The 24,065-nt window shown below is 41.0% G+C and overlaps 2 protein-coding genes across 6 annotated transcripts; one reads left to right on the plus strand and one right to left on the minus strand.

Moving 5' to 3' along the window:
- Window positions 1–234: 234 nt before the first annotated feature.
- On the minus strand, window positions 235–13,490 carry rbm25a (RNA binding motif protein 25a). Of its 5 annotated transcripts, none has more exons than XM_032499502.1 (18): window positions 13,289–13,490; window positions 12,877–13,000; window positions 11,734–11,783; window positions 11,308–11,475; window positions 10,849–10,906; window positions 10,433–10,593; window positions 10,131–10,325; window positions 9,942–10,022; window positions 6,091–6,359; window positions 5,018–5,129; window positions 4,793–4,882; window positions 4,573–4,646; window positions 4,326–4,476; window positions 3,283–3,745; window positions 2,890–3,194; window positions 2,602–2,700; window positions 2,387–2,434; window positions 235–679 (listed from the first exon to the last, which is right to left on the minus strand). In XM_032499502.1, the coding sequence occupies exons 2-18, from the start codon at window positions 12,980–12,982 to the stop codon at window positions 587–589; spliced, it is 2,523 nt and encodes an 840-aa protein (XP_032355393.1). In that variant the 5' UTR covers window positions 12,983–13,000; window positions 13,289–13,490; the 3' UTR covers window positions 235–586. The 5 variants fall into 5 exon arrangements, with proteins under 5 accessions (XP_032355393.1, XP_032355389.1, XP_032355392.1 ...); XM_032499498.1 differs by having other exon boundaries at window positions 9,942–10,025; XM_032499501.1 differs by having other exon boundaries at window positions 9,942–10,025; window positions 12,877–12,983; window positions 13,289–13,481.
- Window positions 13,491–16,834: 3,344 nt separating this feature from the next.
- arg2 (arginase 2) lies at window positions 16,835–23,878 on the plus strand. The gene is made up of 8 exons (XM_032499504.1): window positions 16,835–17,264; window positions 17,372–17,444; window positions 21,001–21,175; window positions 21,395–21,554; window positions 22,146–22,240; window positions 22,343–22,447; window positions 22,623–22,759; window positions 22,902–23,878. The coding sequence occupies exons 1-8, from the start codon at window positions 17,151–17,153 to the stop codon at window positions 23,090–23,092; spliced, it is 1,050 nt and encodes a 349-aa protein (XP_032355395.1). The 5' UTR covers window positions 16,835–17,150; the 3' UTR covers window positions 23,093–23,878.
- The last annotated feature ends 187 nt before the right edge of the window (window positions 23,879–24,065 follow it).

Raw genomic sequence — 24,065 nt, forward strand, 5'->3', positions numbered from 1 at the left:
AAAAGTTGACAATCATAGATTATAATTAAAGTGATTAATCAAATACAAATGTATTACTTTTATTTTGGTACAGTGTCTCCTTTGTTCCAATTCAAGTTGGAGAGAACCATTTTGTGTAAATTAAGGATCATGCGAATCACATCTATCTATGGTCGTTTGATAATTATGTGAGGTAGTTTTGTGATATTGTATTGAAGATAAATAACAGTTAACAAATTAAAGAAAGACAAAATATTTTCTAAAAAAGCATATTTATTAGTTCACACAATGGAGCCTCAACATAACAGTAAATCAAAGCAGAACGAGTCCAACATCTTGGAGAACAGACGGGTAAATTTGCCTCAAAGGAAAAAAAAAACAACCAAAGTTTATCATGCAGTATGTTTGTGCAGAGCTTTTCTGTTCACAGCACAGATTTTCCTTTCCAAACACACACACACACACACACACACACACACACATATTCAAGGCAGCAGCTCCTTGCTGATGGAATGGAGGGGTGTATGGGCACATGTTGACAGTCTGCTGGTAGCAGAAAACTGTTGGTAGCAGAATTGTGATCTAAGAAGTTAGAGAAACGTGTTCTTTATTTTACCAGTCCGATCTTCTTCGCTTCTGTTTCATATATCAACAGCCTCCACATTTTTACTATGAAGACTTCTGCTTCTTCATCAAGAACCTAAACACAAACAGGTTGGTTAGACAAACGGTATATCAAACACCTCAATGAACATGTAATGAATCTGACTTGTTACATTTAACTTACATAATTTACTAAGGACCAACTGTTTAACAATGTTGTGTGGAGACCCACAATAGAGAGACATTCACGGAGGGAGGGAGCGCACTGGGATGAGGGGGAGTTGTTGGGACACTATTTCAGGATGCGTGGTTTGTGAGCGTTCGCGGTGGAACCTGAAGCTGTGGATATACAGTAAGTGGGAGTAATCAGACTTAACTGAATTTAACTTTGCCGTCTCGATTGTGCCACACTCCCACAGTAGCATCCTTAAGTTGCTTCATCTTAAATAAAAACTAAGACCAAGAATCTGCAGTCATGCCACTGTGACACCGTTTTTTGGAACAGTTGTACTTTGAGCAAAACGCTAACATCAGCTGGAGTCCTTTGACAAAAACTGTATTTTGTTTCCTTGAAGAACATGGGCGCTGGTCTACCACAGCCTGGATTGGTTTCTTTGTGTTATTATGAGACTTTTTTTAATGCTTTGATTTATTTTTCTTTGTTATTTTGACAATAACGAAACAGACATAAAACAGGAGACAGACTGGATAGGTATCATAAATAAGGTGAAATGCTCGACGTCATGAAGAACAAGAAATGAAAGAAAACCATATTACATTACAGAATCAAAGTCTGTGGGCCCTTTGCGTCCACGACTGTCTTTTGAAATCATAAAAGGTCCTTATGATCATGACTTTGAAGACTTGGAATGGGTTCTGTGACTGCCAGATGAAGCAGTCCATTTTTTAGTGTATGCTTGAACCGAGATACATTTTTTAGGTAGGCCTTTTATTTATTTATTTTTTTACATGGATAAAAGGTTTTGCTAAAGCCCCCGTTTACAGCAATACATTGCGTAGCTTCTCTGTCCCGCCTGCTTCTCAAAAACTGGAGGGCCAACCGCCATCTACTGATAAACTCATTTCTCGGTACACATTTTGGCTACTTGTGATGTGGTTTATTATACATTGCCAGTGTGTGTAAATAAGGAGAAGAATGAATTGAAATTTACGCCAGTAACACACAAGCCGCATATCGGCCGGAAGCATAGATTCATGCCCGATCGGACATCTGGCTGTTTAAACTAGACGTGCATTTGTCTGTGGTAGTCACAAAGCAACCCTTCTCCTCTCTACTCTACAGAAGGTCTCTCTCTTTCACACTGTGAGTGTTTGGTTGTGTGTGTGTGTCAGTCTCTGTCTGTCCATCCATTGGTCTCTCTCTCTCTTTCTCTCTGTGTGTGCCTGATCGCCTGTCTCGCTCCAGACACAGCCGAGAAGTCAAGACAGCCAAAATAAACATAGACCTAGATATTTTATTTTGAAATCGGTTTTATTTCGTAAGGTATCCGGCTGTGCTGTGGCCTTCCTGTATTTGATTACCGACCTGGCTTGACACATTCGCTCGCAACACGCAGAAGAAAAAGAGGAATCGCCAAAAACGACCGCTGCAGCGCGGGCCGGTGTGGCCGGGCAGATGGGATAACATGGGCGCCGAAGTGAAAATAGCTCTGCTTCACGGCGCTTCACACGTTCCGGGTGTTTTTTGGCGTAAGCCCAACAAGTGAGCACATCAGGTTCAAATAATATCCACCCCCCATTAAAGATCAATTCAAACAGACTTTGGCTTTGTGATTCAACTTACCATAGCAACATCGTCAAGAATTCCCTGAGGGGTGCTGTGGGCCATCACCTGGAGAGAAAAGAAAAATAAGCTTAAAATGAGCAGCTGTGCAACACAACTAATTTCAAGACGCACAAAAATAAATGAAATAGCTATGAATATATGATGAATGAATATATTGAGAAGCTTTCATATTTTTCACAAGAACCAGCTTTTTACATTAAATAATCACAAACCTTTGAACAGACAAAATCCACCAGTGTGGCCTCCTCCTCGCCGATGTATTCAATAATCTTCTTATTAATCCAGGGTTTAATGCGGCGATCCATCAGAGTCTAAATAAAGGACAATTAGAACAACACGGGTTCACTTTTTATTACCGAACATTTTATGAGGAAATAGGCCACTGAATTATTAAATCAATGAATGTAGATGAGGACCTAAACCCTACTGCAACAAGACAGAATATTAATCACTGAACTCTTTGACCTTTTGAACATTGTAACATGCCAGAGGCTCATTACCGAGTCAACCATAGTCCAGTCCAGAGGGTAGGAGAAGAGCTCGGGCCTGGCTGTGGGGATCTTCTCAATAAGACTCTTTATGTGCTTGCGTTTCTCCTCTGTGTTGACGCTGCCTTTGGCCCCTGGAATTTCTGCCCCATCCAGGCCCAGACTCTTGTCGTCATCACCGTAGTCCAGTGGAACCAGTTTCCTTTTGCGAGGCTGCTCATCGGCCTCCTCATCATCAAACTTGTTGAAAACACTTTCCACAGTCGCCAGCTTCTTTCGCTTTCCAACGTTGGGCTGGCTGGGACTGTTGGTGGCACCTGAAGAAGAGAAACCCCAGATATTTTTGCACAAAGCAGCTAAGGAAATACATCCCCCTCCGTGTCCTTACTTTGCTACTGTACTCACCCAGTTTTAGACTGAGACCAATCTTTGGCCGGTGTTCCTCCGGAGCTTGGACCTCAGGAGTGTTTTCGCCTGGAATGATGATGCCACAGGGAGATTCGTTGCCGGGTGTGTTTGGAGTCGCGTTCCCACTGGCAGATGAAACTGAGGGAGCCGTGGTGATTGGTCGCATGATGGGTTTGAGTTGCGGCTTGGCCTCTTGTGAATCCTCACCATCATGGTAGTCGTCCTCCTCCCCTTCCTCTTCATCATCATCCGAATGCTGCTGGGGGGCTCGAGGCACCGGCTCCGCGGGCCTTCCTGTCCCTCTCTTTTCGCGATCCCGATCCCGTTCCCGATCTCGTTCTCGTTCCCGATCTCGTTCTCGTTCCCGATCTCGTTCCTTGCGAGCCTTCTCCTGGCTCACATCCTCCTCGGGTTCCAGTTTCAGAGGAGGCTGTCGCCTGCGCTCTGCCTCCTCCTCCATCTACAAAAATATCCAGGACACATGAACAATGACCTCACATTCCATTGCACTTTTCATTTAGGTGTTATCTGGTGAAAATAACAGATGCATCATCATCATCATCATCATAACAGATTGGACACCAACAAGGACACAGAAAAAAGGAAACTTCCCAAGAGAAAAAAACCTGAAGTTGACTATATGTGTCTATATTTCTATAACATCACACAGATCAAGACTGCCACAGTTCTAGACACACAAAGTATGGAGATTTTCCCATAGCAACGCAAATGTGTCGGAATTTACCAACTAATCAAATGTTCAGCGGTGGAAACTGACTTAGACTTGTAGAGGCTACTTTGTGTTTCAGCTTTAGTCAGACTTTGGATGATTTTTTTGTAAATTCAAGGTCCTTTCATCCAGCTTCATCCGTATGTTTAGCAGTGCTATCCCCATTCTCCAGGTTTCTCCTGATTTTCCCCTAACATGATTACGGAAATCGTTTCTGGTTTACGTGACAGTTAAGATATCAGCTTACTGGAAAAAGTGTAACAGTGTAAAACGGTTACTAAAATGTATGTAACTGGAATAACAGACTCACTCTCTGCAGCTCAGCATCAGGGTCAGGGTGGCCTTCAGCCAGAAGCCTCTGCCTGATCTCCTCCAGCTCCTCCTTCTCCCTCTTCCGGTCTCGCTCGTCCAATTCTGTCTCCTTCTCCCGGTCACGAAGTCGCTTCTGCAAAGCGCTGCCCCTGAGGATGAGGATGAGAGGTCAAGTAATGAAAAGTTCAAAGCACAGGCAAAAGTGTGCACCTCACACTCTCAAGTGTACATTGTGATATAATCACCTGTAGTATTTTGGATCATCTCTGTCGTCGTCATAATCTTCAAGAAATTCTTTCAGCCTTTTGGCCTCTTTCATCTGAATTCACACACAGTAACAATTAGTGTGTCAGCATAAATCCAGCAACTCATCCTCACATACCTGACCTTATGAATCCTCTAAAAACCAATGGCCATAACTGTCGTCTAGCAATTCCATTTGATGTGGTATCCATTCATGTGTACCATTTCACGACGCCTCTCGTCCTCCCTCTCTGTTTCTTTGCTGTAGTCACGAGCCTTCTTCCTCTCCCGGATCTCCCAGTTTTTCAGGCGCTTTTACGAAAAAAAACAATTCAACCATCACTAAGTCAGACATAAACAGTCAGACAGTCATTAAATTCATTTCTTTATGTGCAATTATTAAACTTCTGTTTAAATCAATCAAAATAACAGAATGATGATATGTACTTCTTGGTATGCCGCCTCCTTGTCTCTAAGCCTCCTCTCGAGTCTCCTCCGTTCGTACACGTCCTCCTCATCTTCTTCGCGGTCTCGTTTTTTTTCTTCTCTGGTCCTCTCTCTGTAGAGGACAACTAAATTAGTTTGACAACAGTAACATAATATCTTAAAGTTGAAATGAGAACACTTTTTTTAATAAATGTAACAACAAAGTCAATCAATTTTCACCTGTAGACAGATTTGTCCTTAGCCAGCACCAACTGCCAAAAGCAGAGCTGGACTTTCCAACAGTGGCCTCATTATTTCATATTTGCATGCATGAATAGTGCACTGAATACCATGTATTTGCTGCCCCCAATGCACTCATTTAGAAGCTGTTCTGGAGCTTTCAATCAAAAAAGTAGCATGACTGCCTCACAGTTGTATGCCTCCAGCAACAATTTCTATCATGACTAGCATACAACTTAAGTGATGGCCAGAAGGTCACAGGGCCTTTAACCTTTGACCACCAAATTTAAAATCCTCATCCTTGAGTCCAATTGGACGTATTAAACAAATTTGAATAAATTCCCACCAGGCATTCCTAAAATATAGTACTCGTGAGAATGGGAGAGACAAGCCAAAAACATAATGCCACTGGCCACGACCATCGCTGGTGTGGAAGCATAATGTGAAGACTTTGTCAGGGGAGTGCGGCCATTTTGAAAGCGGTTTGGTTTAGTTGATTGAAAGGTGTGCCTAATGTTTTGTTTCTCTGTAATTTGTTATGCAATGGGGTTGCTTCACAGTGGAATGATTTATTTGCAGTGCTGCTGTACTGTATGATATTGGACATAGCTGCATGCACCTAACAAACTGCCAACTCAAATGGTAAAAATGCAAAGCTATAACAGTCACTGTTAGCCTTGTTCCAGACTTATCGTTGTTATGAAATTTAACTTATTTGACCTGTAATTATACTGTAGCCCCTGTACTGGTGGTTATCACACACTAGAACAAACTGTCACAATGAGCCATGTGCTTTGACTTGCATTACAAAGACAGCTGAGCATCAGGTCTGACATCACAGGCCTCCCACTGACCTCGACCTGCTGCGACCTTCACTGACGTCTCGACTCCTCTCCCTCTCCCGCTCCCTCTCTCGCTCCTTCGTCCTCTCCCGCTCACGATCTCTCTCCCGTTCGCGATCACGGTCTCTTTCCCGCTCCTTGTCCCTCTCCCTCTCCCTTTCCTTCTCTTTCTCGCGGTCGCGGCGCTCCCTCTCCCGCTCACGCTCTTTGTCCCTCTCTCTCCTTTCCCTCTCGATCTCCAGTCGCTCCTTCTCTTTCTTTCCTTTTTCCTCCTCAAGTTTCTGCAGGAGCCCAACAGGAAGAAAAGGGAAAACATGTGTTACTAGACTTTCAATAGTGAAAAGACCATACTACAACACACATTATCAGCACGATACTTGAAATGATTTTGACTCCCTTGGCCAGACATGCTCACATACTGCCATGACTCATTGCCTTGGAGAGACTGGCGGCTGCAAGTGAGGAAGTCCTCTTAGCCCTGGTGTTTCCTCCAGGAAGAGTGGTCCGCTGTTTGAGCAAGTTTAATGCAGATGCCGCTAATTTAGGACACGCTTATTTAAAACCATAATTTAACAAGGGTCAATCTTGAAAGGTCAGTGTTGAAAAACACCTAAAAACTTCCAAGTAATTTGTGTTTAGGAAGGAGTTACAGCCGGAGAGGAAGTCCAAAACATCTTAGAGTAAAACATTTGTGTTTTATCAACACATTTACATTATTGTATTTTTGTTACATAAGTGTTATGCATAGATCATTTCCTGACCTGGCCCCGGTATCCGGCTTTCCCATTTATCACATACGCTAATATTGAATTCTTTTTTTTCACATATATTTAACATGTCAACTCAACCTCTGCATCTATGTGCTCTATGGTGATTTAAGATTATGCCCTGATGTAATACGAGGCCATTCCATGAAAACGTAGCTATGGCAAATATACTGCCCACTTTCCAAATCAATGTGCATTCAAGCAAATGCTGAATAGTAATAGATTTGACCTTACGCAAGGGATATGACATAATGTCTGACATGAAGTTAAGTTATACCACAACATCAACATGTCACTATGGTGCAAGTGGTCCTTGTTAATGTAATGCTTTACGCGCTTGGCATTAAATAATTCCTTGATTTTAATTCAAAGTGGGGTTACTCAAGCAACACTTAGGATAAAAGCATTACCAAGTCAGCTACGAACCATCAGGTCAACACGTTCTAACTATACACTTAAGATAACCGCTATATAACGCCCTGGTTTAGTATTACCTATGGGTGCCAAGTGGATTAAAACAAGCCAAAGCTTTATATGGCTAACGGCCCAACTAAGTGAATTACATAATCAACTCCCATGTGTTCTATATGCCGCTGTGTGACAGACCCGGGAACTGAGAGTACATTGTATTAAAGAAGTTGTTTCTTTTACAATGTAATCTTCTGTGGTAAATAATACAATGTTGGAACACAAATGGTCACATGATTACGTGGAATGGGATGAATGATCTGACTAATTATGTTGATATGTTTTTATTTGTTGAGATTCAAAGAGAAAGGTGACCAGACATGTTTTTAGATGTCATAGATTCTGTACAGCACTAGATACCTATTGAAAAATCATTTCCCTCTGGGCAAACACTGTACACTTGTGGTTTGAACATTTCCAATAGTGACAATTATTATATTTATGCCGGCTAATCTTGAATCTACTCTAAAGTATTGACCATTTGTCTGCTTTCTAACTAGATGACATAAAAATCATGGCATTTCTACAGACCGTTTTGGAGCTATTGGTGTGCAACTCACAGGTGATGAACTACGGTTTCAGCCCATCTCTGCCCCTACACATCCTATAGGCTACGTGTGGGAGGAAAAGCAAGTCATGTGTAAAGTCAACATAATCAGGAAAAATGCCCAAACGATACCTGTGAAGCAGTTTATCCAAATACAATTCAGCTACATAAACATCATCAAATTAAATCATGTCGGAAACAAGTCACATACGGTTATCCATTTGGTCACAAGGAAATTAGTAAAACAGTCTTACCTGTAGGTTGTCTTCTACTGTCTTTGGCTTCTCCAACCCAATAAATAATATAATAAACCTCAAACGAGTCAGACCCACAGTTCAAACAGTCTTCTCACGGATTTTACAAATGTCGACAGCGGTTAGTGTTAAATGCTGTCGGAAACGTGGGTCTGACAGCTGGTAATTGATAAACAAAAATAAAGAGGAGGAAAGGTTGAAAGGGGTCTGAACTACCGGCTCTTCGTGAGCTACATGTTCTACATTGTTATTTAGCTAAACTTGATTCAAGTTAGCATTTGTTAACCATGGTGAGCATGTGTTCCTCGAGTCCGGAGGGAGGGCTTTAACACACCTGGGCAATTCACAGTACCTCACAAGATGTCAGTTGACTATCATTAAAATCATTGTATAGTCCTGTTCTTTCTTATTTCCATCCTACAACTTACCTCGTTTGAAAATTCCGTTCATGGAAAAATGCTGATTTTGCAGCCGGTTTGAAGCATAATGCTTGAGAACAACTAAATCGACATTTTAAACACGGTCACCGAGGTGGGCTATATTAAGTTGCACGCAACTTGACACAAGTTGTCATCATCTTATCCCATGTTTCCTACTGCATGTCTCATATTTCACACAATTTATGTTCATCCTAATATGACCCACCACTGCAGCAGTGTTTGAAATCGGCTTAAAGTTGAGTTCCATGAGGTATTTTGTCCGTGTAGCCTTGTCCTCCTCATTCAAACACGAATAGTGTCAATTTAATTCACAAATCCACTTATTTATTTAATAAATGTCTTTTTTCTCTCATTATGTAACTAAAGAGATGGGAGTGGAGTCACTTAGACACAGAAGAGAATAAAGAAAGTGTCTTAAAACAAAATTTGGAAAAAAAAACAAATACAAGCACTTACCTTTTATGTCTTCAGACCACAGAGTGCTGTGGAGGGGCGCTCCCTGCTTTAGTAATACTACAGGCTGCAGTTCAAACTACTGCAGTGGTTAGACTAATTTTGTCTGTGTGTTCTTCAGACACATTATTTACCATCTGAGGACCTGCAGAGGTTCACTGAGCTGCCCTTGCTTTCTAAAACGTGACTGAGTACAAGTACAACATGCAATATTTGGGCATCACTAGCAAGGTGTACATTCCAGTTCCACCACCAGGGCTAGTGGCACTTTGTTTCCCCCGAATCCACACGTAAATAGAAATAATGGAAGTCAACTGAGAGCCAGTTGCCCCTCTGCACACCCTCCAGAAGGGAGCGCCCAACATAAGTCAAGAAGAAATGAAAGATCATACTTACATCCTATCCTCGCAACTTTTTCCAAAGCTGAGATTCTGAGATTCATCTTGATCTAGTCACCAAATGAACTCTACCACATTGGTGGGGTTTAATCAATAGATTAGCTTTAGATGGAATTTAACATTGTGTCCATGCACTCTGTGTGATGACTTTAGCTTGTGTAGAGCTCAAACCTTTAGTCTCAAATCAGTATTAGGAATAATAACAACAACTTTTGTCCAATTTGGAAACACTGACAGATTCTCTGAGTGGTTGATGTAGTATTCTAAACACTTTAAGTCTTTAATATTATTAAATATTTGAATCAACATCTACTTTTTATTCCTTTAATGTTTGAATTTCACTAACTAATCTATAAATGAACACACTCCCTCCTCACTATAGTTGACAGTAACAGAGCAATCTTATGGAGGAATTACCTCCATACATTATTAATTTGCAGCTCCATTTGCTGTTGAGGAATTTCTAATTACAAATATGGAGGATTTCTTCTCCAAAGCCTATGTTACAGAGTAATGACAGCAGTTTGATACATTACCTTGTGTGTGTCCCGGAATTTACTGATCTCTCTGGAAATCAAGTCTCTCTTGTCATCCTCCATCTCCATGGCATTGATATCCTCCTTACACAAAGAAGACAGACAAGAAAAAAAAAAAAAAACACTAAGTACTCAGCAGTTACCACAACGGTTTCATATCACAGAACATCTAAATCATGCAAACACTACCTCCTCTTTCTTTTCTTTCCGCTTCTTGTTGCGAGGTTGACTGTCAGGGTCCTGCGAGGGAGCATTGAGCTCACTAGCATACTCTCGGATGAGGACATCTATAGCCCCCTTAACCACCTGGTCCCGACGCAGTGTTTCTTCATCGAGAACCTCCTCGTCATCGTCATCCCCATTCTTAGAGCCACTACTGGCTCCCTATATGTTAAAGCCAGAAAAAGGGGAGAACCAAACTTGTAAACCCAATTTGTCAAAAGTAAAAGTATCAGAAATAGGTTTTTTTGCTTAGCAGGTGAACAGCATACCCCGTTGGCACTCCTCTTCTTGGCCTTCCACTCATCTAGCTGGGCCTTGGTTTTGGCATCTACCTTCACCAACAGCTTCTTATCACCTAAGAGCAACTCGTGTAGAAGTCTGAGGGCTCGCAGTGTGGACTCAGGCTCCTTATACTCACAGAACCCAAAGGCTACCAAGAGAGCAGATACAGAAAATTAGTTCTACACGTAAAAAAAACAGGAAACCAAAAAACTTTTTTTCAGCGAAAGTATATTGAATTTGATTTTAGATTTAATTTCAAATTGTCTCTTCCTGTTACTAAGTTCCAAAAAAGCTTTAAAATCTGTAAAAAGTAAAGTGGGATCACACTTTTTAATGTGATTACAGTGACTCTAATGCATTCACACGATGAGAAAATGATTTAAATGTGTTGTGCACATTTTACCTTGAAGTTTCCCAGAGGCACCTTGAACCCTTTTCCAGCTTAGAACAATACCACATTTCTGTATTAAAAAACAGAAAAAGAAAGAATAACTTAATTGCACATTACACAAGTTAATGTTTAATCAATGATCAAGTAATCACTGATAAGAAAGTTGGCCAACAGTATTTGTGTGTCCCTGAGACATGTGTCTGACATGCGAGATGAGTGATGGGCAGTCATGATCCAAACCTGTTAAGTAGGCAAAGCATTGTTTTTTTTCTGTAAAAGGTCTGCTTTGATGGGTGCTGCATACCTTGATAATGTGTTGGACCTTTTGGTTTGTACAAACACCAATCAAGTGTCTGTCACTTGCAACTCTTTTCCTAAGCAACTCACTGTTGCTGCCTATTATTTATAGCTTGACTTTCATTGGAGCATTTTCTGAACAACAGACGGAGTGGTTAAACCCTGTCAACTCACCGCTAGAAGCTGTCTGACCAACATGTCCGATGCCTTTTCAGAGATGTTCCCTACAAATACAGTGGTGGTGGGGCCACCGCTGTCATCCGTGTCCTTGGCTCTGATCATAGGCTCCTTCTTTGTAAGCATTGGCTTATGTGCTACAGCAACTGTGGTCGGGACAAGAACCTGCAACATCAAATTACATTTTAGATATCCAGGTGTTTTTATTGTTGCTCTGGGTAAGAGACTGAAGAAGCGAAGGGAAAAAAATGCAAAATATTAGAAGAATCTGATAGTAAGTGTAAGGTTCTGTTAAACTGCTGGTTGAGCAGCAGACTGGCCAAAAACAAACTGTATGAACTGAGCTAAACTGATAATGTGTAAGTATCATGTATTTAACAGCAGGTCATGCAAAACAGTTTCAACTGACAGTTTCTAACTTACTGTGGGTGTTGGGGTCACGACTCCCATATGAACCGGGATCATGGGAGTACCTGAAAAGAGAAACAAAATACAATATTTGAACAATGTATTGAGGCATACAACTACACACAACCACAGAAAATTACATAGTTGTGTGTGACTACCCAAGGTAATAACCAAAAAGGTTTACCAAACAAATGCTGGAAAATGTCTTGCTATTTTTTATGTAATAAGTTTGATTTGTGACATGTTTTTCGGTTTATTTCTTAACAACTTCCCTTACCATTTTCAGGTACGGATCGCTTACCTTTTGGGTTTATTGACCCATTTTGTTTTGACCGCAGTATCTCGGATAATTTTCAGAGATATTCTGTTTTTAATGGGTGTTTGTGTCTGACAAAAAAAAAGTGAGCCCAGTAGCCAAAGCTTTGTTACAGAAACACACAGACCGTCCCACTGCTTCTGCTCCTTCACTCTCACAGAGCTGGCTGAAGTTATTGAAATGCAAGAGACCAAACAGGGATTCACAGGAAACACACTTGGCACCTCAAAATGTAATTGTGCCCTGTTATGAACTAGTGTAGGATATGTAATTTAGGATTCAAATTTAGCCTTGTACTGTTATAAGCTTTTCATTTGGGTAATGCTAATTACTGACAAAAAAGGTGGATATTATCAGGCTAAACTTTATTATAACTTTTTTTTTTTTTTTTTTTAAATCACAGACAGGATCACGGGCCTGATTTACAAACACACCGCTGTTACTGCAGATGTGAGGTATTAAATAAGGTTACCTGGAGGGACCGTCTGTCCAAATCCCGCATACTGAGGAGGTGGGATCGTGGGATTGGCTCCTATGATTGTTTAGGCCTGGAGGTGTGAAACTTTATACAGGTGTTGTTGACAAGCTGTATAAGATATGTGTTATGTGGTATAAAGTATGCCTTGGTTATGAACTAGTGTAGGTTATGTAATTTAGGATTCAAATGCAGCCTTGTACTGTTATAAGCTTTTCATTTGGGTAATGCTAATTACTCACAAAAAAAGGTGGGTACTATCAGGCTACACTTAAAAAAATAAAAAAATAAATCAGAGACAGGATCATGGGCCTAATTTACAAACACACCGCTGTTACTGCCGATGTGAGGTATTATGTAAGGTTACCTGGAGGGACCGTCTGTCCAAATCCCGCATACTGAGGAGGTGGGATCCTGGGAGGTAACTGCGGGATGCCGAGCTGCTGGCGGTTGAGCGGAGGAGGGTATGACATCCTGAAACATACAGGAACCTATGAGGAAAAGATCATGTGAAAGGGGAACTGAAGACCAAGGAAACATCGTTGACGTTATTCACTATTAACGTAAAGTCCATCATAGTTTCACATTTTAAACATGGATAGCGCAACTGAGTGGCTTACGTTATAAACTAAGCAGGTTTTAGTCGCGAAGTGTGCTTCCTCCTCGTTTGGCTACGTTAGCTAACTAGCTAAATTAGCGCAAGCTAGCTAGCTAGCACGTAGAGTGTGTGGCCTTGCTAGTTCACGTTAGCTCCAGCGGTCATGTGCGAATTTACTCACCTGCAATAAAGCGTAAAATATAAAACAGTTTCTAATGATACTATGTGTTATCCGAATAAAATCCCATTAAATACGGTTAACCGAAAAACGTAACGCTAAAGATTAGCGTTGTAATTACCACCGGCGCTACAAGAACCACTAAGATACAAATAACTAGGACCTTTTCTTTTCGAAATGAATCATGGGATAGCAAAGCATTGATGTTGGCTTTTAGCCCTAAGTTCGGTCTCTCAGGCAGCCCATACGCCTAATCTCAGTAGTTTGTTTTACCCTTAGCTTGCCTCCCAGGCAGACCTTCCACTACATGCTGGCATTGTAGCTTCTACACCAGAGGTTTGGTCTATGTCCCGTTTGTGACTATAAGCTCATAAGAAGAGTCAGACACATGAAAATGACCCTTGTGCTGTAGCACTTAAGGTGTAAAAGATTTCCTGAGGGACTTTGTCAACTTTTCTGTATCCTGAAGAAAAAAAATCTGTTAACCGAGTGAAATATACTATTGGATAATAATAGTAATAATAATTGGATATTGGAAAGATGCAGGCAATAAAGTATGAATTCATTCAAAGATGCAAGATGGATGATTATATTCCAATGATAAACCTTAAAAAATCTTAAATAAAAAAATCAAAACCATATTGGTCATAAGGTTTTCACTTAAAGGAAATTTGCCTTAGTGTACAAAGGGAACTTTAAAATAATTTAGAACAATGACAAATGACACTTATCCAAATTTTTCTTAAATTTCCTAGATTATAAATGGGGGATTGGAAAAAAGACAGATAAACTGAATGAAAATCATTTTAGATGCAGCCCTACACTAAACATCATGTCACTTTTTATTTTTGCATTGTGCATTTCCATGCATCACCAACTTAACAAAAAAATAAATAATAAGTTTTACATTTTTCTAGGTACGTCTCCGTGTAGCTAATGCATTTGAACTAATAAAAGAGGAAAAGAGGCTAGAAAGAGGGATTATGAATAAATACACAAGACCTGCTAGTAAATCAAATAGTAATGTGTAGGACTTTGGTTGGCCTAGGAGTAGGAGGGTTGAGATTTGTATACATGGTGAAACGTTTCGCCTGACAGGCTGTGATAAGGGAATGTGATGGCGTTATTAAACTCTCGGTATTCTCCACTTCCAACGCTTGGTGGCGCCAAATCCCTTTTCTTACATTGAAGCGCAAGACCTCAAGCAAGCCTTTCATTAGCCCAAGTAATGCTGATTACGTCAGGCGTGTAGCCTGTGTGTATATATATATATATATATATATATATATATATATATATATATGTATGTGTATGGTCAGGGGACAAACACTTATTGGGTGTTTGGTGTCACTCAGCCAAACTAGCTTAATTTTATGACAGATTTAGACAGATAAGTCTGAAAAAAGACATTTATGTTTTTCCTCATTGTCAATAGTAAAATGTGTGTATTTAGCAAGTAGGCTACTGTACACAATAACCTACTGAGATACTTGTAGTACTTTTTAGAGTGTTTCCATTCTATGCTAATTTACTCCACTAAATGTCTCTGACAGCCATGGTGAGGAGTTCTTTTGCAGTGGGAGATACATTTTGTTATAATGCTTAGTCATTGTGAGCTTGCTTTTATAATAGGCTGCTGACTTCATGCTCTGTAGCTTACATTATTTACATTATGTTACAGTGAGTTCATGTGGGATAATATCCAACATAAAATCACTGTAACAGAGTTTTAGCCTGATGACCTCAGTCTGAGTGCATGTGTGTGTGTGTGTGTGTGTGTGTTGTGTGTGTGTGTGTGTGTGTGTGTCTGTTTGTGTCTGTGTGTCGTGTGTGTGTGTGTGTGTGTCTGTGTGTGTGTGTGTGTCTGTGTGTGTGTCTGTGTGTTGGAATACTAAGGCTATGCAATAGAGTGCTTACGTATAAACCACAATAAACGAGTGAGGAGGAAGGAAGTGGAGATACTTGAAGTATAAAGGGTAAAAGCAGAACAACATATCCTAAGTCATGACTTGTCAAAACCATGTTGAAGAAAGTTCACATAACATACTGAGTTACTGTTGGTGTGTGTTGATTCAAGTGCTAAAACTGGAGATGAAAATGCCTTCACATGGGTGGTGGCTCTTCACTGCAAGCATTCTATAAGCCTATATTACAGAGATATTGTGCCTACTGGTAAAATCTAATTAGTTTCAGTATTTTCCACAAGAGCAGATTACGATGACATACAAAACATATGATCTTTTACACTACACTACCCTGTTTCTTAAGCTCTACCTCCACCAGATAAACATCAGTGAGCTACAGACAGCCCACCCAGACGGATTTTTCATCATCGCTGGGGATTTTAGCCACGCAGATCTGAAGACCGTTGTCCCCAATATCCATCCACATGTGAACTTTCTACAAGAGAAAGTAACACCCTGGACTTGGTTTACACCTCACACAAAAGATGCATACAAAGCACTTCCCTCTCCCCCACATCGGCCCCTCTGACCACATCAGTGTCATGCTAATACCTGCATGCAGACCAGAGGTGAAAGTCACCAGACAGCAGCAGGGATGTGGCACTTCAGGAATGCTTTGGGACCACTGACTGGGACGTGTTTAAGCAGGCAGCTATATACCACCCAAACAGACATTGAGGAATATTTGTACACTGTCACTTCCTACATTAGCAAATGCATTGCTGATGTAACCACCACCGGAACCTTGACAACATGGCTGAAAGGAGAAGTCCACGGGCTGCAGAGCTGGGGACGCAGCTGGCCTGAGAACAGTAAGGGCCAACCTGTCTCTCGGCATCAGGATAGCCAAAGTCAGCTAGCAGTGTTTCTCAAATGGTGGTATAGTACCCCTAGGGTTACTGTGGAGTACTGCAGGGGGTATGGGAGATTTTTTTTAATGCATAATTCCTAAAATAACTATATTATAATAACAAATGAATTTAGAGATGGGTTCTAAACGAAATGCTAAACTAAAATGTAGATTAGCATTAAAGTGTTTCTGTTAGTTACAAGGTTGTTGTTTGGCCTAAACCGGTGCAGCGCTGTAATTGTATTACCACATTATATATGTTTTTTTTAAATCTTTTTTATTCTACTAAATATGTTTTGCAATGTTTAGGGGGTACATGGCTGAAAAAAATATTTCAAAAGAGGGTGCATTACTTCTTTCACCACAGATTGGCCCTAGACACCTGCTTACACAATATCTGTAAATATGTTTATAAGATGGTTTGTGTTTTCACCTTGACCTGAAATACGATATGTTTAGCCCGGGCCTCATGAAACACATGTTGACAAAAAAAAACTAGGCCAGCTGCTATCATGTAAACAATTCAGTCAATCCCGATTGGCTCCGTCTCTGGAAATTTCCACCTACTGTAGGTGAAACTGCAGCACCTCGCTTCACAACAAACATTACATGGCCATGACCCAGACAGGCCACGCCCACACAACGAACCCACTTAATTCGCCATCTCCTATTGGCTACACCGAAGGTGTGTCATGGCACCCGACGTCAGACGCTGTATATGAAACAGGACGCACAGCGCGGCCAGTACAACAGTTTGTAACCGGTCCTAAACTCTTAGCACCACTGAAAATTCCAAAAATAGTTCAACAAAGTTACTTTTTCTTCTAAGAAAAGGGTAGGGGGTAAAAATCTCTTCATTTTTTCTCCTCCTAAATCCTCCTTTTTTACCAGCTAATGAATATTAAGTAGGATTTAGGAGCAATAAGACCGGCCTCCTGCACCAACGCGGCCACATCCAGCATCCACCCGCGCGGCGCGCAACATCTCACAGCGCTTTCATCAGACTGCCTGGGATCGGATTGGTTCGGAGTGCACTGCGACAGTTTTGAAAATGGCTTTGAGAGGACCTCTATTCCGTCTTCTCAGAACTCAACTCGGCCACACATGCCAACAAAGCAGAGCTCAGTCTGTGGCTGTTCTTGGAGCTCCGTTTTCAAAAGGACAGGTAATACAATTTGTCAACGTGACTTTTGTTTTTTGTTGTTGTTAATCTTAACTTTCAAATAACATCTGAAACACCGAGCTAACTCCTTTCTGTTAATTTTGTAACAGAAAAGAAGAGGCGTGGAGCACGGCCCTAAGGCCATCAGAGATGCGGGGCTCATCGACCGGCTCTCCGCTTTAGGTAGGTACGGCGTGAAGGGAGGGGAATAATGGAGCGGCCGGTGCAGCTACGTTATGTAACAGTGGCTGGAAATGGAAACCATAGACATGTTGCCCGGGGGGAGCTGTTCCAGCACATGCTTTAGAGAACAAAGTGATCTCTGCTTCTGCTTAATCCTGTTGAAATCAAATCCTCCTGGCTTCTTAAGATCCTTTCACTGACATAATGTAGCCTACGGGGATATTATAGTGATATAACGTAATGGTAATCAGCCTGTAGGATACATTGTCTCCATTTAGCAGTCCTAATAACCTACATCACAAACGTGTCTTTTTCATTTTGTGTAGCCTTTTTTTCAAGAGATTCGATAGCAGAACAGAAATGCTAATGATGGTGTGAACCCTTAGTAAGGAAGTAATGGCGACTACAAACTCATGAAGCAGCCTTCAGTTCCCGCGGGAACATCTACTAAGGCCAGAATGCCATAAAGTAGTCTAGCCGAGGCTCGCGCTGTTAGAGAACAGTTGGAGGAGACTGTGGTAACGGCAGACTGCTCTCTCTCTCTCTCTCTCTCTCTCTCTCTCTCTCTCTCTCTCTCTCTCTCTCTCTCTCTCTCTCTCTCTCTCTCTCTCGATAAAGCAGCCACATGTCTGCTTTAGTCATTCTTGTCCCCGGCGCAGGGAACGGCCCGTCTGATGCGTTTCCACTCTGTCGTCACTGCAGACAGACTCTCCCACTTTAACACGGTTTGGGGTTTTTTTTTCGTTTCAACCGACACGCCGACAGTTTTCTGAGAGGGAAAAAACACAGAAGAGAGCTGCTTTGATGAGATGAAAGATGACAGAATAAAAAAGAATCCGTTCTTTATTTTTTATGCTCAGTTCAATGGTTGCATTGTGCTTGATATCTCACGCCACCTTAACAAAGAATATTTAGCAGTGAGACCGGTGATGTGCTAGACATGATTAGTAGAAGGACTTAGAAGCCTTCTATGAAGGTCACTTTAAAGTCTGCCCAGGATCCTTAAAGTCTATCTGTAGTCTAGAGACACAGATAAGTCTCTTTTAAATACCAAGGACACAGTGAAGATAAATAGGGTACAAAATTAGTATATGGTACACTAAAGTAATGAGGTCTTTAATACTGTTTTATATATTTGATCATTACACATGCCTGTTATAGTTAGCTCAAAGTAGTTTCTAAAATTTTTTTAAAAAAAAGTTAACAAAAAACTTTTTCACCATACACCTAGTCTGCTGTAGGCATTATCTTGCAAAATAGTATACTTATCCTATAAGACCGTAACATATGAACAGGTCACTATATTTATTTATATCAGTATATTTTATAAATATACTAAAGTATAGTTTGAGAGTTGATTTTATAATTGAATTTTATTTTATTCTAATTTTTTTAATGTATGTATTTCATTTTAAAAACAGTTTTAAGACAGGGGTGCCTGTTGACTCCACAGAAGATTTGAATAATGCTACATATGTAGGATAAGCCTACTATAAATACACTCACTAGAGTATAGCACAGTCTAAGTATAAATCTACTATTATTATACCACAGTTGACAGGAACACAGGCTCGCTATAAGCTCACTGCTGAGGACCACAGAAGGTTAATCCATATTAATATAATTAAAACAAATTACAGTATTTGTCATGGTTAACGGTGGCTTGGCACAACCCTTCACTCCATGGATGATCTAGGTGTGTGACGCAAAGGGACAGCAGGAGCCTACCTGTGTTGCAGCCAATTAAACAAACCGAGCAGTTGCCAGGCACTCCTAGGGTCTCTGGTCCCAGACATCTGCTCATCAGTTGTAAAAATCTGATATTGTGCAAAAGGTGTTGCCTTTTTGCACCATTTTTTAAACCCCTTTCATAGTAGGAATTTACATTGTCGAGAGCTAAATCTCAGTTAGGGGTTATTCAAGGCTGAGCTACAGTATCTAATATGCATTAAAGTTGCAGGGTCTTCCTTCTGGTGGCCTGATGTCAATTTGGCAGCAGTGAAAAGAGATCCTGCTGCCATGTCACTAGCGACTGCAATGTAGGAAACCAAACCCTAACTGAACTAAATACCATGGCATCTTTACACTCTCAGGGTTGGTGTAACGTTTGTCCAAACAGTCTCAGAAAAAACACGTATCGGTATATAATAATGAAAATAGAACAATGCATATCTACTGTGTATATATATATATACAGTATATAAAACAAAATCAGTAGTTACAGGGACTTATCTACTATAGTGTACAGTAAAGTACACATGGCAGCTATGATCTTGCATTTCCCAGTAAACAGAAGCAGAACTTGCAGCCTGTTGCTGCTTAAACATTTCTGAATTGTCCTGCAATAGATGCTCACAGTTGCACCAAGACAAGGGCTATTCCTGTCCTGTCTACGAATGGTAATGAACCACATTGGTTTCCCTTAGTTCAGCAGAGTAACACTACACTGCCATAACAGCTCATATTGCCAGATGAACCGCTTGTTTACTTGCAGTCTGCGTCTGAAAAGCAAGTGGAATTCTTTTAGTCTTTACTGCAGTGGCTATCTAGTAGGCTACAGGACGGAACCTGAGCTGACATGGGAAACTGGACAAGTGGAAAGTGCTTGGTCACTTATGTTCCACTGGCATTGAATGAATCAGCCTCCTCAGCAGCTCTGGCAGCCACAGATTCAACTGAAGACGGCTGCAGTCATCCAAGCACAAATGTTCCTTCAAAACAGACAACAGGGCGGTGTCTTAACAACTTAGACAGATGTCCAAAACCAAGAGATTACAGGTTGCTGCCATGCAACAGCCACTGTGTCCATCAACAGTTCCGTGTCCTGGTGTAGAACTGTGAACCGTTGCTCAGTCACTGTGATTCTCACCAAAGGAGTGACTCAGCTAGATGCCTTAAAGGCAGGGGTGGCAGGTATTTAAAGTAGCATCTCCTAGCATATATAAAAAAGTAAGTAGTTACCAACCCTGCCTTTAAAAGCATAAAGTGCTTTAAAGGTCTAGTGTGTAACGTGTTTAGTTGTTCATTATCAAAATCAGTGTTACCCGTTCACAAACTTGTCATGAATATTGACCACCACCACCAGTTCCAAGTACTCCTATTGGCTTGAAATTTTCCATTTCCATTTGCATGATGTGGGGTAGATGCTCCATATTCATGCGCCATCTTGAAATATGTTAGCCCGTGAGGTACATACAGGATATACTGCTCCGCCTTTTGCGTTTTTGCTCTATCACAAGATAGACTCACAGGTGCTACTGATCTGCTAATGGGTATCGTCGCTTTCCGGCAAGTTTGAAGAAGGAAACACATATTCAAAATCCAAATTTCAGGAACAGGACTCTTCTTCAGATGTCTTTCTTCTTTGCCCAGAAAAAGAATATTGAAAAGAGCAAAAGACCGGCTTTTTGAAGCGTGAAGGCTACCATAGCTGTGATACGTACTTTGAGCGGTACGGGACACTTGATTGCGATATATGATCTCAACACTAGATGGGAGAAATTCCCACACAGTGGACCTTTAAGTGATGGCAGCTTCTTGTCTTTGTGTTACTCAGACTACTCTGTCCATGACTTTGGAGACCTCAACTTCCAGCACCTTGAGAAGGATGAACCCTACATGGATGTAAAGTTCCCCCGCACTGTGGGTGGAGCAAATAAGATGCTGTCTGGCGCAGTGAGCAGAGCTGTTGGTGCTGGGCACACCCTTGTCATGCTGGGAGGGGATCACAGGTAATTATGTAACAATAACATGTATTGTTGCTAACAGCACCTGCCCTGAAATAGTGCAGTACAACTAGTACAGTATTTAGGTGGCCAACAGCTACTGTATAGTATTTGACCATATGTGTTAATGCTACGACTGCCTTGCAAAGATACTCTCATCCCCCAGAACTTGACCGATGAATAAAAACACCAGATATCCATAAGACTGTGCTTCTCATTTCATAGCCTTGCAATTGGATCAGTGGGAGGCCATGCCCAGCAGTGTCCTGACCTTTGTCTCATCTGGGTTGATGCTCATGCAGATATCAACACGCCAATGACTTCTCCATCAGGAAACCTCCACGGCCAGCCTGTGGCGTTCATGCTTAAAGAGCTGCAAGACAAGGTGAAGAAAATTAATAAAATACTAGGTGTCACAAAACATGTATGCAACGTAGACTGGATCTCTTTGCAGCAGGAAATCACTAGAACACAACGTTGTAACGTCAGAAGCGTATCATTTGCCTTATTTCGATGAAGGTGCAGTTTCATCGTTTCAACATCAGTTTCAGTGTATAGCTAATAAACTTTTTATGTTCCTCTGGATTCTCATTTTTACGGAAAAATGCATTAAGTAATCGAGGAACCCCCGTAAATGTATAACAACTGGTAGAAAGGGCAACAATGGGAACTACCTCTTATGCAAACATGGGCGGATTTTGAGATACTGGGCCTCTGTGCACAGACATGTATGGGCCCCACACCCCTCTTACGTAGGAACAAGACACCCAGACTGAAAAATTGGATTGGATTACTTTTGCCATGCTAACAATAACCTTTGTTATCAGTCAATAGAGTGTGGCAGGAGTGGCATGAGTCTTAAAACCAGGTATAGAAAAATACATCACTGCAACACAATGGTGGATGTTTTTTTTCTGTCCCTGCATACATATACATTCTATATTACATTATCTTTTTTTTTATCTGTCCACCACAGATGCCAGATATCCCAGGGTTTACCTGGACGAAGCCATTCCTCTCCTCGAGGGACCTGGTGTACATCGGACTGCGGGACGTTGACCCCGGAGAGCAGTAAGCACACGCTATCAATTGCTAATGTGAATGTAATTCTCCATGTACTGTATGCACTGTTGAAAAATAGTTCTTGATGTTTTTAATTTTTGTTTCTTACAGCCACATCCTGAAGAACCTGGGTATCCAGTATTTCACCATGAGGGATATCGACAGACTAGGCATCCAAAGGGTTATGGAAGTTACTCTTGACCATCTTCTGTCAAGGTACCTTTATGGATTATGACATTCGCTTACTGTTAAACACAATGATTCTGTGATTATTTATTAGGTGGAATACTTAACTTGTACTAAAAGTTATGTTTATTTGATAAAACCAAATGATTGCTTATGTCTGAGGGAACCTTAAATTCACTTTCAACTTTCTCACCTTCTTGTACAGAAAACAGCGACCGATCCACCTGAGCTTCGACATCGATGCGTTCGACCCGTCTCTGGCTCCAGCCACGGGAACGCCGGTAAACGGGGGTTTGACCTACAGGGAGGGCATCTACATCACAGAGGAAATCCATAACACAGGTACAGATGACTACAAATATGGTCGAAACATCCTGTAAAGACAGTTTCAGATACCTTGAATTTGTTCCTCTTTCCCCCCTGCCCTTTAAGGACTTTTATTGTCAACTTCCTGTATTTCACATGTGAATGTGTTGATGTGCAGGTCTGCTGTCAGCCATGGACCTGGTTGAAGTCAACCCAGTGCTGGGAGCCAACCGCGAAGCCGTAGCGGCCACCGCCGCCTTGGCGGTCGACGTCATCGCATCGTCTCTGGGACAGACGAGAGAAGGCGCTCACGCGGCCATCGATGAGATTCCCTCTGTGAAGGACGACACGGAGCAGCTTTGCCTCTGAGAGCGTGGAGCAAAGCTTTGAACTGTATCAACATCATCCCTGAGCATTCCGCAATTCTGAATACAAGACTAAAGACTGGATCTAATGGTTGCTAAAGAATTTGTTCTCTTGTTACATTTCATGAAGAAAACTAAATAATGTCTGAATCATTCATTTCAACCAGAAAAGGGCTTTACAGATTTGAGGAGAAAAGTTCACATTATTAATGCTAAAACTAAAAGCTTTTGATAAAATCAACTGCTACACTTATTCATTTAATTCAAAACAGTACTACTAAGTTATTTCGCTCCTGTTTAACACGTGACATGTTCGAGGACACAGCTGCCATATTTATTATGTATTTGGTTTTTGAAGAGAATGAACCCGCTTCAGGAGGTATGATAAACCAAGTTTGACTTTGTTAGAATTCCACAGTATAATGTGGGCTCTGACAACTGTTTTGTGGCTGTGCCAGTTACTAAAAAATAGAAATGATGCGTTTGCACTTTTGGACCAGCTGTGGTTACTGTATTTTCTTTAGAGATTACTTTTGTATTTTCACTATGAACCTACCAGTACATGTTCTAGAATTACTGTGTATGCATATTTATTGACGACATAAGTATTAATTGGCTTGAAAACTGTTAATGTCCAGCTTTGATTGAAAATCTGGCAAGAAAAAAAAGAAAAATTGCATAATTAAGCTTGAAGTGATCTAATCTTCGTCTTGATGTGGTCACTAACCGACTTTTGTCCTTGCAACAAAGAGTTTATATTTTGGTCTTCCATAAATGTGATTACATTTTTTGTTTGTGTGTACAGGTGTCTTACTTCCTCCATAGTATCATAACCTAATAGGTATATAACTAAACATAAAAGTAAACTGAGGCTGATGGGAATGCAATTAGTTGTGTCAATATATGGTCATAACCCAAAGAGTTTGACAAATTACATTTTGACCTGATGGTCATGCTAGATGATGAAAAAAAAAAAT

The sequence above is a fragment of the Etheostoma spectabile genome, chromosome 20 (assembly GCF_008692095.1).
Source record: "Etheostoma spectabile isolate EspeVRDwgs_2016 chromosome 20, UIUC_Espe_1.0, whole genome shotgun sequence".
Taxonomy (NCBI): Eukaryota; Metazoa; Chordata; class Actinopteri; order Perciformes; family Percidae; genus Etheostoma; species Etheostoma spectabile.